Source organism: Lampetra fluviatilis, chromosome 12 (genome assembly GCF_964198595.1).
Source record: "Lampetra fluviatilis chromosome 12, kcLamFluv1.1, whole genome shotgun sequence".
Classification (NCBI taxonomy): Eukaryota; Metazoa; Chordata; class Hyperoartia; order Petromyzontiformes; family Petromyzontidae; genus Lampetra; species Lampetra fluviatilis.
The window spans coordinates 937,930-955,078 of record NC_136286.1 but is presented as its reverse complement, the minus strand read 5'-3'; the positions used below and the strand labels follow the sequence as shown (position 1 = coordinate 955,078).

The following is a 17,149-nucleotide window of genomic DNA, read 5'->3' as shown; positions in this document are numbered from 1 at the left end:
ACCGTCGATGATTCGCCGTGAGCAACGTTTGACCGAGGTTTAAAACACCGTGAAGAGTGGAAGGTCAGCATCACAGCTCATTAGTGGCGTGTCGAGTATCAGATATTTTTTAGTTTTCCTTGGTTCCCCCATCTCCCCCTCTTTTTCCCTACCCCCCCCCCCCTCTTTATTTCCCCTTCGTCCCCCCCTTACCATGTTGGTTATATCCCCCCCTCCCCGTTTTTCCCTCCCCATTTAAATCTTCATTTTCGCCAAAACACGAAGTGCAGCGGGGGGCCCCATCATTCCCCTTCTTCCCTGCCCGTTTCGTTGGGTCCCGTGTCGCCGGGACAGCTTTTGGCGAATTTTGGTTAACCCTGTCCACACGACCGCATGGGCATCGTGAGGTGCAGCCGTGTAACCGATGCTAAACAATCTCAAAATCTGAATTATGCATCGTGCCATGCACCCCTCCATGTCACCGTGTCCCTCCGCTCACCTGTGTCCAGGAGCGCGAGCACGCGGTGGCCAGTTTGGAGTTGAGGGTGGCGACACTTGCCGTGCCGTCTCCGTGCGTCAGGTTCAGGCTCTGCATGGTGAAGTAGAACCCAGCGAACGCCTGCATGCAGACACGGAGACCGTGGGACACGGGGGGCACGAGACACGCACGACGTCCACGTGCACTCAGACCCGAGGGCTCTCGAGAAGCGCTGCACGGTGGCGGACCGCTCCGACTCTCCTCACCATGAAGCCGCCGTCCACGGGCGGCTGGTAGACGCCGTTGAAGGAGCACTCGGTGTTGTTGGCGCACGCCGAGAAGTTGAAGATGCGTCGCACGGCCCGCAGGCACCGCGTCGCGTCGCTCGTGCCCACCAGGGTGACCGTGGTGGTGTTCCCCGCCGGGTCCCACGTACCTCCGCCCAGGTGCGGCGCTCGCGAGCAGCCGCCGCCGTAGAGGTCCGCGAGGCGCACGGAGCGGCGGTAGCCCTTGTTGTAGCACGGGTTCGGCGCCGTGTCGTTCCCGCGCGCGGCCTGCGGCGCGCACACAGCAGAACCCCCCCGCGTGACCTCCGGCAGACCGTCGGGGCCGAAGCGCCGTTCGCGCACGGCGCCCGATCGAGGCCCGCACGACCGCCGCGTTGGGCACGCACCGCCACGAGCGTGCGCAGCAGCGCCAGGCTGGCCTGGTCGCGGCCGTAGCACAGGTAGCTGTGGGTGTACACGGCGTAGTCGGAGCCGAAGAGGCGGAAGGACGAGGCGTCGCGCCGGGGCGGGTCCCGCGGCACAAACGAGATCTGCGTGGAGGCGCCCCCCAGGTCCAGCGCCCCGTGCGTCACCAGCGGTTCCGGGCGCCACCAGCGCATGGCGCTCGCCACCCACGACGCGTCGGGACTCTGCAGTGCCACGCGTGGAGGGGGGGGGGTCAAGGGAGAGGAGGGAAGGTGGTGGGGGAACTTGGAACTTTAATCTTCACTTGCGTGACCTTGCACTTAATGGGTTTTGACCCGGGCATGGCACAGCTGGTTTGTGTCTCAACGCCGATGAATAGTTCCGATTTTATGTTTGGTGGGCACAAGCGCTTCGGTAAATCTTACGCTCAATGTAAACAAATGAATGAGTGAACCAAAAAATGCTGGAACAAAGCAATCATTACATAATTAACGAACCGAATAAACCAACGGAATGTCTGCTTAATGATGGTATACGACGGCGATGGTTTTGATTTGTACTGGGGTTAGTTCTGTCACTGACACAAAAGGAAAACCTCAACGGTTTGGAGAACGTGTGTGAGCATAGGTTCACCCCCGGCTCGGTCATCGTCTGGTGACTCCTCACAAGCACAGCAGAGCTCAGTTCAACCCGCTTGGATGGCACACACGGGCGTAGGGAGGAAAGGAGACGCAGCTTCATACCCCCCCCCCACTCCCCCCACATTTCTTTACGGGTGGAAGGTCAGCCATACAATGCCCCCCCCCTCCACCACCCCCTCAACCCCGCCACCAGAGCTGCCTCTTTCACCGGGCGACGACTCAAGAGAGCAGGGCCGAGTACCCTTTGGGCGAGAGTGGCCAAACACGGCGAGAGCGATTAGAATGAAGCGACGAAGCGAACGGATAAATCGGAGCTCAAAGCAATCGCGCCCCCAGGAACACGCGCGGGAAGCCAGCGCGGGTCGCCTCGTGCCTGGAGGAAGTTGCCCTTGAGGTAGTTGACCGTGACCCAGCCGCACGCGCCCTCCTCCTCGCCCGTCAGGATCCGCGCCTCCCTGAAGCTGAACTCGGAGCGCCGCATGGCGTCCCTCACCGACGCCAGGATCTTCTCGGTCGCCGCTGAGTCCTGCAGTCTGAGACGGGCAGTGCTGGAGTTCGTGAGCGGCTCCCCGTGGCTCCCCATGGGGTCACGTGGCTCCCCGTGGGGTCACGTGGCTCCCCGTGGCTCTGTCGTTTTGTGGCCAGATTGCTTCTGAAAAAGTGCTAATAGCTTAGTCGGCTTTACGTGGTAGAATCAATATTTAGTTTGTTTTATGTTTGATGTCCCCACCGACTACCCTGCCCGGAGCACTCTCTCTGATGTCACCCACGCGGAATTCTGCCCGCTCAGGACGCTTCTCCCAGCTGCACTGTCCGAGGAGAGAGTCGCATTACGTAGCATGCGAGGGGGTGGGACAGACTCACTGTGGACAGAGTGGGGGGTGAGGAGCTGCGGTCCAGGGGGACATCTATGGGAGTGAGAGGAACGATTTCTTCGGCAGTGCCCTGCACTGGCATGTTCGTCCAAATGCCAGACTACCTCGGATTAGCATGGTTGGCTACGTACGGTGCGAAAGAAGTTCAAAATACATACGAAGTAAACCCAAGGCGCACTCCGGAGCTCACGCCCCACCACCGCGCGCCTCCCCTACGCCGCGTTCATTAAGACTCTACTCGTACGCACCCGGGGCGGTCTGTACGCGTTCGTACAGACCGCCCGTGCCAAAGTCACCGCCATATAACCCGTACGTTCCACACTCGCTGGTTCGTATTGTACCGTCTCCCTACAGATGGCCACACAATTAACTTCATAATTCACTTTTATGTCGTTGCAGCATCTACTCGGTGCCCTCCACACTCCTACGCGTCCCACACGTGGACCGGGTTTTTTGTTTTGTATGGCACTCAGAAGACTGAGACAGCCGCTCCACAAAGCCCTGGGCGTTGAACCGCGCCAGGCGGGGTCCTGGGGTGGGCACTGCGCCACCGAATAGTCCCCCCCCCCCGCCCAAGTCCACCGACTGTGGTGGTACCACCACCACCCTGTGACCACCACCAACTAAAAGTTCTACTGCCCCCCCCCCTCCGCCAAAACCGAGAGGAGCCTGAGCCGGGCCTGGTCACGGCGTGGAATTAAACAACAATGACAAAGATCCCCCATGTAGCCCTAACAGGCTGTTGAGGCAAGTGCTGTTAGCGAGTAGCAGCACCGATGGAAGCCCGGAACGGCGCACGGAGGAGGGAGAGTGAGAGAAGAAAACGTCGTGTAGAATGAAAATGTTTTAACGAGGAAGGGAACGAGAGTAGATGGAGACGGAGCGGAGAGCCCCAGCGGTTAGGACTTGGGAAGCGAAGGGCACGGCGAGGAGGAGGAGGAGGCAGGAGGAGGTCACGCGCCTCTCACGCTGCGCGAGCTGCGCGAAGACGGCGAGACGGAGCGTCGTCGTGACTTTGAAGATGAGGATTGAGGAGGAGGAGGATAATAATGCTTGAGGACGATGAGCAGGACGAGGAGGAGGATGATGATGTTAAGAGAGAGTCGGAGGTCTGGGCTCGCTCACTCGAGGAGCCGCATCCCGGCCGTGGCCCCCAGGAAGACGGGGCTCTCGGCGCGCCGCTCCGCGGGGACGCGCGCCGCCACGGCGCTAAGGCACGGGCCCAGGGAGCGGCCCGCGCCCGCGGGGTCGCGCGCGTAGCTCGAGATGCCGGGGCCTGCGCGCGCACGGAGACAACGCGATGCGACACATCACACGACGCGACACATCACACGACGCGACACACAACACACATTACAACACGACACATCACACGACACATCACACAACACGACACACACACGACGCGACACATCACACGACACACACAACAAACCACACGACACAACACACATTACAACACGACACACACATCACACAACCTACGACACACACAGCACATAAAGTTCAACTTCTAGCCTTAACAGACTGTAGGAGCAAACCACAAAGACGACACACACACCGACACACGCGAGTGTAAGTATCCTGCGTGTGTGTGTGCGTGTGTAGGGGGTCGTGTCACGGTTAGCGCGCTGCACTACGAACCCGGCGACCCGAGTTCGAGCCCCGCCTCACGATTCCGAACCGGTCGTGGGCCTCCCCTACGTCGATTCAGCCTCAAATGAGAAACCCAATGCGATGTGTAAACATCGCCAATGTAGGGAGACAAAAGTGGCCGGGCGTGGCACTGGCCACCTACCCCCCTCCGTGTGCTGCCATGCCGGCCTTCATAAGCGCTGCAGCACTCGCGAACAGCCCTGTGAAGGCTCCAGTGCGCGGGCGTGGGGGAGGATGGGTCTTCGTCTCTTTGTGTCTAATCCTGCATTTCCTCTACCGATGCATCTGCCATTTGGCAAAATCCCTTCCTTCCCTTCTCCGCGCTCACGCACTTCGAGAGGCGCTTTTCCCTTGGGGCACCGCGCGTTTATTTCTGTTTGTGACCGCGAGTCGCGTCGCGCCGACAAAGACGGCGGCGACGGCGGCGACGGCGGCTATGAAAGTGTCACGCCAAGGCGCAGCGAGACGAGGAACGAGATGGGAGAGGAGATGGAACACAATGGGATGGGGGAGGGGGCGGCATGGACGGGGCCGCACCGCTGCTCACGCAAAGAGATTCACGCAAAGAGAATTCCCCCCGGGAAGGGCTTGGGCTGCAGGTGGCCTGGAGGGCGGGCGGGGGGGGGGGGCACTCAAAAGCCACAATTGAAATGAAATCCGGGCGCAATCTCCTCTTCTTCTACAACACGATGTGGATGTGTGTTAGCGCCCAGTGCGCTGCATCTCCAGGTGCTGTGCAGGGCGGGTTGTTACGCATCGTTGTCACTGAGCTGCACGGACGGCCGCGGGAAGAGAGTGACAGACAGTGGGTGCCAGCAGACGCGAAACGAGCGACCTCTCGCTGAGCGAAGACTGGAGCAGAGAGCACGTGGAGGAGAGTAGAGTGAGATTAGTGGGGAGAGGTAGGAGAGTGCGTGGAGGGGAGTAGAGTGAGATTAGTGGGGAGAGGTAGGAGAGTGCGTGGAGGGGAGTAGAGTGAGATGAGATGGGAAAGAGGCAGGCAGGGGCGAGTCAATGAAGGACCATGAAGACGGGGGGGGGGGGGGGGGGAGTTCGACCTTGAAGTCGATCGGGGATTGGATTGGGAGCCGGTGGCATGAATCTTGAGTGTTGCGGGGCTGTTGTGTCATTGACGTGTGCGGGTGAGGAGGCTGACAGTGGCGTGGTGTGGACGGTGTGGAGTTTGGCCAAGGGGTTGGTTTGCGGAGGCCGTCGTATCTCGAGCGCCACGAGTGGAGGGGGGGGGATGAGTCACTCCCAGGGAGTTGCACTCCACGGGCCCCGGGGGCTTTTGCTGGGAATTCGATCGCCGTCTGCGGCGTCCGCGACGCGCGCCGTCGCTCCGCCGCGGAATGACGGCGCTCGTTCATTTGAATGTCAGGGGTCAGACCGCTCACAGGGGTCACGCGCGCATGAATGCGGCGCTCAGTGGTGAAGGCCAAGACCTCTGCTCACCCCCCTCCCCTTTCGCCTCGAAGCACAAGCACGGCTGTCTGCGTCCTCCACAACCACCGCTATTGTCCTGCAGACAATGCCTCCCCCCCACCCCACTGTGCCCCTCCAAGTGGGCCCCCACTTGCCCGCCCCCAAAATTGGGGCCCCTCGCGCGGGGCCACAAGCGATGATTTCGAGCCCGCGCCGCGTAGCGTGAGAGCGGAAACACAGCAACGTGGGCCCTAAGAGGGCGGAATGTCCCGGTGCCACCAGCAACACGAGATCGGAAATCGCGGCCGGCGGCACGCCGACACGGCGAGGGCCGCGTGCCCTGCACGTCGCCCGCAGTCGCGGGTGGTGCGTGACAGTCGTCAGCGTGCTTCCGGCTATGGGTAGGGCGGGTGTCTGGGATACAAGCAAAGTGTCGCTCGGGCACGGGCTGTTATCTGGCTGCCTCGTGTCGCTGGGGCACGGGTTTGTGTCTGGCTCGTGTCGCTGGGGCTCGTGTCTTGTGTTTGGCTCGTGTCGCTGGGGCTCGTGTCTTGTGTCTGCCTCGTGTCGATGGGGTCGTGTCTTGTGTCTGCCTCGTGTCGATGGGGCTCGTGGTTTGTCGTCGAGGGCGAGTGTCGCGTGAGCTCCTCTCCTTCCCCACTCTCGAGTTTGTCTCGTTCAGTTTTTGTTTTTTGAAGTTTCGCTCTTTGGCGTCACAGCCCCAACTCTGCACCCCCTCCCCCCAATCTCCCCCATCGCCGCCCCGCCTCCCCATTCCACCCCCAATCCCCCACTCCCCCTCCTTGCCCCCACCCCAGTGCTCACCTTCAACAGAGCAGTCGGTGGTCTGGCTCACGACCCCCGTGCCGTTCTCCTTATCCGCCGGCCACTGGTACAGGGTCACCTTGGTGTGCGAGGAGCCCGCGTCCAGCACCACGCCGTACTGCGTGGCCGCGTGCGGGCGGGGGGCGGGCGGGGGAGGGAGGGGGGGCAGGGGTCGTGGTGAGAGGCACGCCGATGGGGAGAGGCAACACGTGCCAGACAAGGACAGGTCAAACGTCCCCGACCTTTTTTTTCAAAAGTCGATCCAATTGTGACCCCAACATGTCCTGTCAGCGTCCTAACTCAATTCTGATCTCTAGCACGGAGCCAGTGCGACAGACACCCCGCGTGTTCGATGATAAAATTGCCCCGTGGAAGGAGATATCACGAAACTTATTCATGATATGAAACTAAACTGAACGATTAAACACATTTTTTTGTTTTACCAGGTAAGGCCCACTAAGCTTTACAGCTCATTTTCAGAAGCCACCTTGCCACAAATGATAGTTCAACAAAGTGGCTCATCACGTGGAAAATGACAGCAGGCAAATGCTCTGAACGCGTGATTCTAAATGTGGAGGGAAAAACCGGAAGACCCGAAGAAATATCCACGCGACTTCGGGGAGAACATGCAAACATGCGTCAGGCTCGGGATCGAATCCACGAACTCCTGTACACCAGGCGAGGTAGTTAACATCTCTCCACCGGGTGGGGGCAGCACTTCCCCACGTCATCTGCTGTAGAGCTGTTCGTCACGTGCCCGGCCAGGCAACCCAACTCGTTAATTTTTTTATTCTCAGAGTTGGAATTTCGCCAAATGAGGTTGAAAGCACAAAAGTAAGTTAATGTTATTCGCTTGTTTTCAATTTGTATTTACTGTACCCTGTCACGTGGCTCGGCGGTGGAGCACCGAGCGGCTCGCGAGTGGAATTTTGCGAGTTCACATCCTGGCTGGGGTTGACTCGGACCATCATCCATCCCCCTGGGGTCAATAAAACTAGTGCCAGTTGTGGGGAAGTTAGCAGTGGTTATCCTGTGGATAGACTCTTCCCCAGCGATATTAATGTGATGTTTCCACCGCTGACTCAGAACTATAAACGGGAGTCGAGACCCACCTACACGCTCATTTGAGCAGGAAATCACTCTGACTTTTGGCCGTTCATCATCCCCCTGGGGTCAATAAAACTAGTACAGTAGCAGTTGTGGGGAAGTCAACAGTGGTTGTCCTGTAGATAGACATCGACTCATCCCCGCGATATTAATGTGAAACTTCCAGCCGCGGCCTCAGGGCTGTAAAGCGGCAGTCTAGCGCCTGCCTCCACGCTCCTTCGTGCGGGGAATCACTCTGACTTTGTACTGCTGCCTTTCCTCTCCGATGGCCTCTCGAGGTGAACCCGTGAGCGAGCCCACGCGTGGAGCGCCCGGGCTGCGGCTGCTCGGACGCGAATTCACGTCTCGCGATGGGGAGGGGGAGGGGGCTGCTCTTCGCATCACCCCACGCCAACTCACCCACCTCCCTCAGAGCAGCCACAAACAGCACTCCATCGCGGGCAGTGGAATCGCGTGGGGCCAATGCGAGTGGTCGAGGAAATGACTTCTCCACGTCGGCACTCGGGAAAGACGCGTGGGAGTTCGCAGGGAACATTTCAATTTTCCTGCAACGCTCGGAGATCCAAGGGCGGCTCTTTTCAGATCGGGCAGTGCGCTCAGTTGCGGCTGCTGCTCCCGCTGCTGCTGCTGCTGCTCCCGCTGCTGCTGCTGCTGCTGCCGTAATCACGAGGAGCAGCAGCAGCAGCAGCTCCCGCGTATTCCTAATCTGAAATCTCAGCTCAACAAGGGAAACCACCTCGTAAGTCGCTTACATAAGAGACCTCCTTTCTTGGTCTTGGCATGGAAACGGGACAGGGAAGAAGATTCATGCATGCGCACCGTGGATTCTTAACAACAAAAAACGCTTTGCTTTGTTGCTATGAATAGATGCGTGTTACCGGCTCTGGCGACTTGGATCACAACACATTGGAGTTTAGCATTGACCGCGGCAAGTGGGGGGTGGGGGGGAATAGACAGACGCGTTTGGAGGAGGGGCGCACATTTGGAAATGACATTGAGACAGGGGCGGTTTCTTCATTAGGGCGATTGGGCGACGCACCACCAATGTCATTCAACCACAGAGTCACGCTAGCCGTCACTGTGCCGCTGGATATAGTCCAATCAGCGTCATGCTACGTTCTGTGGAGTACCGCCTCTTGTTGGGCGATTTCCCTCCGGCTGAGAATCGCCCCGAGTGGTCCCATAGACTTACATTCAAAGATGTTTTTTTTCGAACGGGGGGGCGCTGCAATGCATTCTCTATGGCTTCCGGGAGGGCTCGCACTAACGTGCTTACGTCATCATACGTAAGCACGTTTCATCCAACAAAATTATTTGTCGCCACCTAGTGGAATCTTTAATAAAAGAAACATGAGTGGATTGTATTAATAGTGAGTATAGAAACAAACAAGATGAATTGTAAGAGTCACTTTATTTTTCATTAATATTAAAGAAGTGAAGTTGCCTTTACATGCTTAAGCTGTTAATTTATCCTTTGCATGGGTGGACCTTATCCTTATCAATCATCCAGACATTTGCCCCCCCTGAGAGATTTTGCAGGAGCCGCCACTGCATTGAGAGACAGATGCACGCGTGGCTTAGAGGACATACACAGGTTTATTACGTAATTCCAACTGTTAAGAAGAGAAAACAGGAATTTGTGACGATGGCCGACAGTTAGGAGTAATGACCGGAGTGGCAGCCAAGGTATAGAACGGGTCCGAAGGAAAAGCCAAAAGGCGTTGGTTGTCATGGACCCTGCATGGTGCAAGCGGATGAAATGGGGCCCCCTGTCCCATGTCCTCCCTGTTCGTAGCCCGCAGTTTGTGCCCCTCTGGCCCCGCGCGCACCGGTGCAGTTGCACCGCCTGCACGCCCGACAGCTGCGCCACTGCCCCATAAATTCCAGTGGCGAAGCAGGAATCAGTTAACAAAGTTAAATCGCACTGCGTTTGGTAGCTGGTGGACCTCCGCGGCTCGCGGGCTCGAGCCGACGACGGGATTTCCTCCGCGTGCCCAAGGGGCCGCGAGCGAGCGCTGCACGCACCTTGAGCGGAACTTGGGGCACGGCTTTGCTCGCGTTCCACGACACGCAGAGCGCCACGAGGCCCGTGACCCCCAGCACGAAGAGAGCGAGGCCCACGGCGCGCCAGAGGCGCGGGCGCGCGCGCAGCGCAGACTCCACCCCCATGGCGAACTGCGCGCAGCGGGGGAGACACGGGAGAGACACGGATGGAGGCACCGGAGGGCGGGGGGGAGGGCACGAGGAAGACACGAGGAAGACATCGAGAGAAGCGGATACACGCGGGGACACATAACAGAGAGACACGCGCGGTGGAAATGTGGAGATACCGAGACCACCCAGGTGAATGTACGCACACGTGTCGCAGGGGGGCATCGTGGAGGGACAGAGACACTGAGACGCCGAGACTGGAACAGAGACACTGACATACCGAGACTGGGGCAGAGACATAAAGACAGCGAGACTGAGACACAGAGACACCGAGAGAGAGAGCCGCTGGGAGAGGCAGACAGAGAGACACAGAGACACCGAGAGGCAGACAGGCCCGGCGAGAGACACTTGCGTTCTCGATCTCTGCTCACGTTCACTCGTGGTTTCACTGTCACGGGTCTCCACATGTTTACCTATCCCTTTGCGCTCCCTTTGCGCTCCCTTTGACTCTCGTCGTCAACACCTGGACGCACTTGAGGGACCCCGGGGCCCCACGGGACACTTCCTGCGAGGCCTGGGAGCGATTAAGGGGGAGGGGAAGATGTGGGGGGGGGGGGGGTTAAGCGGCGCTGCCTTTGGGGTTGACAGGCGCGTGGTGGGGGCCCAATCAGAGCCACATGGTGACCTCGCCTCCAAACCTCGTAATCAAGACACCGCCTCCACCTCCCCACTGCGTTGCTGCTTCACGCCCTCGGCAGTCAAGAGGTTCCCGAGCCAGCCAGCCCTGCCTGCTCCTGTGGGAGCCGCCCTTGTGGCTCTCCCCACACACATGCAGTGGTGCATCTCGCTGCAACTGTCGGTGCCACGGTGGCGAGATGTTAACTACCTCGCCTGGTCTACAGGAGGTTGTGGGTTCGATTCCGACCCTGACTGCCTGCTGTATATGTGCATGTTCTCCCCGTGGTCGCGTGGGGTTTTTTTTATCTCCGCGTCCTCCGGTTTTTCCCTCCACGTTTAGAAACATGCGTCGATAATATTTAGGGTATGTGGCTGCCAGAAATGTCCACGTGACAAGCCATTCGTTCAGCTCTCATTTGTGATAGCCAGGTCGCTTCTAAAAAAAACGTAATAGGTCAATGGGCTTAAACTGTTAAGATTTAAAAAATATATATAGTTTAGTTGTATTGTACATATGTTTCAATTTGTTTACATTTTTGATACTTTGTACTCATATTGTGTCTTTGTATTGTTTGTTGTCGTTACGTTCTGACCTGCCCCGACTGGACATCTGTGAAAATGAGCTTTATAGCTCATCAGATTCCTCCTGCAGTATAAATACAGATTCTGATTTTGGTGGCGCATCGCGCCATGATCCAGCGTCCGAGGGACGCGAGGTCGATTGCAAGTCCTGTGTGCTGGCCGTCATCCCGCAATGCAGCAGCACGCTCCTGAGCGACAGGCTCTCCGCGGTTGATACATTGGCCTTGACATCCAAGACTTGGCCTGGTGATGCAGGGACATGGGGCGTTGTTAATCCTGGGCGCCTTTCGTGGAAAAACCAACAAAAGCCACACCCACACACCCACGCAAAGACAAAGATCCCCCGTATAGCCTGATCAGACTGTTGGGGCAAGTGCAGTTAGCGAGCATCTATGAAGGCCGGCACGGAACACGAAGGGGGGGGGGGGTGACCAGCACCACTCCCGGCCGCCTTTGTCTCCCCAGTGGCGATATTTACACACCGCAGCGGGTACTCATTCGAGGCTGAGTCGATCTATGGGAGGCCCATGAACGTGGTCGATTTCACGCCCTCGATTCGTTTTGTGGAATGCACTTGCCTCTACGCTATCGCTCCCCCACAGACAAACACACACAACAAAGCAAAGATCCCCCCCCCTATAGCCTCACAGACCGTTGGGGCAAGTGCTGTTAACGAGAACCTACGAAGGTGCTCGAAGGGGTAGGTGGCCAGCGCCACGCACGGCCGCCTTTGTCTCCCCCAGCGGCGATGTTTATACACCACGCACCAGGTAGTCATTTGAGGCTGAGTCCACCTACACGCGCAGACACGCGCAGGCGCGTCCCACGGAGGGGGGGGGGATGTCCCCCACTCCCTCCCTCGTCCCATCCGGATTCACGCGGCACGCGCACTCGCACGCGCCTCTCTCTCTGATCGCGCGCCTCTCTCTGATCGCGCCTCTCTCTGATCGCCTCTCTCTGATCGCGCCTCTCTCTCTGAGCGCCTCTCTCTGATCGCGCCTCTCTCTCTGAGCGCCTCTCTCTCTGAGCGCCTCTCTCTGATCGCGTGCCTCTCTCTCTGAGCGCGCTTCTCTCTCTGATCGCGCGCGTGCCCGTCTTGAGTTCGCCGTCATTCGCAGGCGAGGAGCAGCCGAGGGAAGCCTCCAGAGCGCGTCGGCAAAAGTTGGAGACGTAAAATATCACACACAGGCATCACAGAGACAAAGACGCGAGGCAAACAAGACAAAGGTCCCCCGTATAGCCTCAACATATTGTTGAGACAAGTGCTGTTAGACAGAACCTCTCAAAGCCGGCACGGCACACGAGGGGTTGGGTGGCCAGCACCACGCCCGGCACACACAAAGACAAACACACACAAAGACAAACACACACAAAGACAAACACACACAAAGACACACAAACACAAAGACAAACACACACAATCACAAACACAGCACAAAATACACACAAACACACACCACAAACACACACAAAGACAAACACACACAATCACAAACACACCACAAACACACACAAAGACAAACACACACAATCACAAACACACACCACAAAACACACACAAACACACACCACAAAACACACAATCACAAACACACACACACAATCACAAACACACATACAATCACAAACACACACCACACACACAACCACAAACACACACCACAAACACACACCACAAACACACAATCACAAACACACACAATCACAAACACACACACAAACACACACCACAAACACACACCACAATCACAAACACACAATCACACAATCACAAACACACCACAAACACACACAATCACAAACACACAATCATAAACACACCACAATCACAAACACACCACAAAATACACAAACACACCACAAACACACACAATCACAAACACACACCACAAACACACACCACAAACACACACACAACCACAGACACACAATCACTAACACACACAATCACAAACACACACCACAAACACACATCACGAACACACACACAATCACACACCACAAACACACACAATCACAGACACACTCAACCACAAACAGACACCACAAACACAAAGCCACAAACACACACAATCACAAACACACCACAAACAAACACAATCACAAACACACAATCACAAACACACACAATCACAAACACACACAATCACAAACACACACCACAAACACACAATCACAAACACACACAATCACAAACACACACCACAAACACACACCACAATCACAAACACACAATCACAAACACACAATCACAAACACACCACAAATACACACAATCACAAACACACCCCACAATCACAAACAATCACAAACAATCACAAACACACAATCACAAACACACCACAATCACAAACACACACCACAAAATACACAATCACAAACACACACCACAAACACACACAATCACAAACACACAATCACAAACACACACACAATCACACACAACACACGATCGCACACACAATCAAACACAGAAACAGCAAGAGACGCAGTTTCCCTGAGCACGGCCATGAACCCCAAACACAAACCAACCCGTGCCACCACCACCAGCAGATGCGGAGACGAGATTATGAGCTCCGCGGCCACTGTGGTTGGTCAACCAGCCATAACCAGCCAGAAGAGAACAACCGCGGAACTCAACGGCGACTCGACGACGACTGATCAACGACTCGGCTGTTTCACAAAAACGCAGCAGGAGGAGGAGGGGGAGGCGGCATCGTCACGGCGAAGCTGCACAACTCCGCCACTCCTCGCACAATCATCTGGCTCATCGACCACCTCGGTGTACAATTGTAGCCGTCGCTCTGCGTCCACAACAAGCAACACGAAGAAGCTGCCCGCGATAAAAGGGGAAATATACAAGAGGCGGCGTTGGAGCGACGGGTCTGCTTCATTGCCTGTGTATAGACATCACGGGATGTCACTGCGTGGTGCCGGCCCTAGAGGGGCACGGCGTGCGGTGTAGCGACACCGCGGGCACCACGTGGGTGTGGGTGCAGGACCGGCCCTGGAGGGGCTCGGTGAGCGCTGACTTTCAGCGCTGGATGGCAGCACGCTCTGCGTGCAGTGCCGGCCCCTACAGGATAGGGTGTGGGAGTGCCGGCCATGGGAATGGGGTTACCAAGGGCCGTGACACTCTGGTTGACCCCAGAGGACACGTGGCCGGTTAAGTCCACACAGGGGCACCAAGTGGGGGCTAGGGGTGGTCACGTGTCAGGGTCGAGATCCTGCTCGAGGATTCTGGAAGGTGGGCGTGGCCAAGGGCGGAGCCGGCCACGCCGCAGAGGACATAAGCCGGGTCCTTCAGAGGGACCGGCGCTGTCTGCGACTTCAGAGGGACCGGCGCTGTCTGCGACTCAGTTGAACTCGCTACACCTGTAATAGGCTACGCCTCTTCTCTATCACATAACACGTTGTAGGGGCATTGCCTAAAACGTCGCCTATGCACATTTGCTTTCCTTAGTCGGGCCGCAGTGTTACCGACGGGTGTGTTTGGGTCGTTTCCATCGCATCGAGAGGGTGACATCGTCAGGAGCGCTCGGCGGGTCGGCACGCATGGGAAGGCTGGGCGAGGCGGAGAGGGCGGGGGGGGTAGAGGGGGTAGAGAGGGGGAGGGGTAGAGAGGGGAAGTAGAGAGGGGGAGGGGTAAAGGGGGGGGTAGAGAGAGGGGGGGTAGAGAGGGTGAGGGGTAGAGGGGGGTAGAGAGGGGGAGGGGTAGAGAGGGGGGTAGAGAGAGGGAGGAATAGAGAGGGGGGTAGAGAGGGGGGAGGGGTAGAGAGGGGGGAGGGTAAAGAGGGGGGGGGTAGAGAGGGAGGGGGGGCTCTCGATGCTGACGGCTTCTCTCCGCAGCTCGGGGTAGAGGTGGGAGGGGGAGCGAGGCCGTTGGGGTTGCGGTCGAGGGGGGGGGGTTCCGTTGGGGGGTGGGGGGCGCTCGTTCGAATTGAGCTCCGCGAGTCTTTGTCATGGAAATCGCCGCGCTTGACCGAGAGCCGGGACGACCTGGCCTGGCTCCCGGCCTCATCCCCCGAGTTCCCGCTCGGAACTCCCCAATCGACGACTGTACGCCTGTGAAGAAGAGCTGTGTAACTCATCGGATTGCTCCAGCATGGATACAACAAATAAAATCTGATTCTGACTCGAGTGGGCTGCGCTCAGCTCATGGCGCAACGAATACTCCTCCTCCTCCTCATCATCGCACAACATTTTACTCCTAGACTCCTCACCACCAGCACCAGGACACCGAGACCGCAACAGCCCGCTCCGCCGATCCCTCTACCGGCTTCCAATCCAGTCAAGGTCCTCCAGAAACGTGCCTCTAACTACCTCTACACTCCACTCCTCTCCACGCACTCCCCTACCTCTCCTCTCTCATCTCACTCTACTCCGCTCCACACACTCTCCTACCTCTCCCTTCTCATCTCACTCTACTCCCCTCCACGCACTCTCCTGCCTCTCCTCTCTCATCCCACTCTACTCTGCTCCACACACTCTCCTGCCTCTCCCCTCTCATCTCACTCTACTCCCCTCCACGCACTCTCCTGCCTCTCCTCTCTCATCCCACTCTACTCCGCTCCACACACTCTCCTGCCTCTCCTCTCTCATCTCACTCTACTCCCCTCCACGCACTCTCCTGCCTCTCCCCTCTCATCTCACTCTACTCCCGTCCACACTCTCCTACCTCTCCCCTCTCATCTCATTCTACTCCCCTCCACACACTCTCCTACCTCTCCCCTCTCATCTCACTCTACTCCCCTCCATAGGCTCCTCCACCCCTCCCCTCTCATCTCACTCCGCACACTGTCGCTCAATGGGAGGTCGCTCATTCTCTTCCCCAGTGGATTCCCTGCCCCTGTTGAAGTCCAGGCTCAAGACGTTCCTATGTTCGTCTGACAATGAGCGACTGTCCCTCTCTCTCAGAGAGTCAACCGGCCCCCGGCTTCCGTGCGGCGTCTTGAGACGTGGTCCCACACGGACGCCACGGGCGTGCACCCTGCGTGGCCACTGCGTCGCGGCAGCGCTGATTGACACCCCTCGATCATCATGACCACGACCATCACCATCTTGATCAGCGCAACCCCGTGAAGCCGCGCTGCAGACATCATGCACTCCCAGAAGACCGCGTGGCTGATGGGATGTGTCAACAACGCGTGCTTGTGTATGGAGGGACAGCTGTGGGAAGGAGGCGGCGTTCTGCCTGCGTGTTTGTGTCGTGATCTAAAGCCCCCCCCACACACCTCACCCCCCGCAGTGAAAGTGGACCCCGGATAAAGCCTCACCTTGATGCGGGTGCCGACTCGGGGGAGACGGGGTCCTCTGGCGGCGCGCGGGAGCTCCTCTCCTCGACCCAACTCACGCGTCCCACTCCGCGCGTCTCCCAACGGAGTCTTCTCCCTTCTCTCTCTCCTCTCTCTCTCCCCTCTCTCTCTCTCCTCTCTCTCCTCTCTCTCTCCCTTCTCTCTCTCTCTCCCCTATCTCCCTTCTCCCCCTCCCTTCGCGCGCGTTTTTGTCTTTGAGGTTTTTTTTTATTTTTTAGCAACGGTAACCAATCGTGACGTCATGAGCCCCGGAGCCGCGCGGGGTTCTTCCTCCCTCCTCTCCCTCCTCCTCCTCGTCGTCGTCGTCGCCGTCTCCTTCTGCCGCGCTCCTCTTCCTCCCCGCGATCTCCTCCCCTCGTCCGCTACTCCTCCTTCTCGACTCCTCTCGTGCTTCCTCCGACTCTGCGCGCTCCTTGAGCAAACACCGGCTCCGTTCCTCCCTCCCCCCTCCTCCTCCTTATGCAGCCGCCGCCGCTTCTCCCTCCCTGCCCGTGGCGTGGATGGGTGGCGATGGGAGCGGTCCCTCATCCCGCTCCCTGCACCACCCAGCGCGTGACGCCCGCTCCAACCCGCAGCTCCAAGCCGCGCCGCTCTCCCTGCCCGAGACACCCTGCGTCGCCCTGCACCCCTGGGCCCGGCCCGGACCAGCCTGCACAACCATGGAGCATCTCCGGTGGCCGTGTGGACCCCGGTGTGACCCGCGGGGCGGGGAGAGGTCCGCATTGGCGACTAAAGGCGAGGGGGC

At 58.0% G+C, this 17,149-nt stretch overlaps 1 protein-coding gene across 2 annotated transcripts in view; it reads right to left on the bottom strand.

Annotated features, from left to right (window-relative positions):
- LOC144935011 (ectonucleoside triphosphate diphosphohydrolase 8-like) overlaps positions 1 to 17,149 on the bottom strand; it is a 19,753-nt gene extending 2,604 nt beyond the window's left edge. Inside the window, exons 1-8 of one of the 2 annotated variants that reach the window (XM_078861300.1) lie at positions 16,366 to 17,149; positions 9,704 to 9,853; positions 6,572 to 6,689; positions 3,791 to 3,941; positions 2,164 to 2,323; positions 1,131 to 1,373; positions 724 to 1,011; positions 479 to 598 (exon numbers count right to left, since the gene is read on the bottom strand). In XM_078861300.1, coding sequence (XP_078717426.1) covers positions 479 to 598; positions 724 to 1,011; positions 1,131 to 1,373; positions 2,164 to 2,323; positions 3,791 to 3,941; positions 6,572 to 6,689; positions 9,704 to 9,847 — 1,224 coding nt within the window. In that variant the 5' untranslated portion in view covers positions 9,848 to 9,853; positions 16,366 to 17,149. Of the gene's footprint in view, positions 1 to 478; positions 599 to 723; positions 1,012 to 1,130; positions 1,374 to 2,163; positions 2,324 to 3,790; positions 3,942 to 6,571; positions 6,690 to 9,703; positions 9,854 to 13,621; positions 13,720 to 16,365 lie in introns of those variants that run through there. The other variant, XM_078861301.1, reaches the window with a different exon arrangement.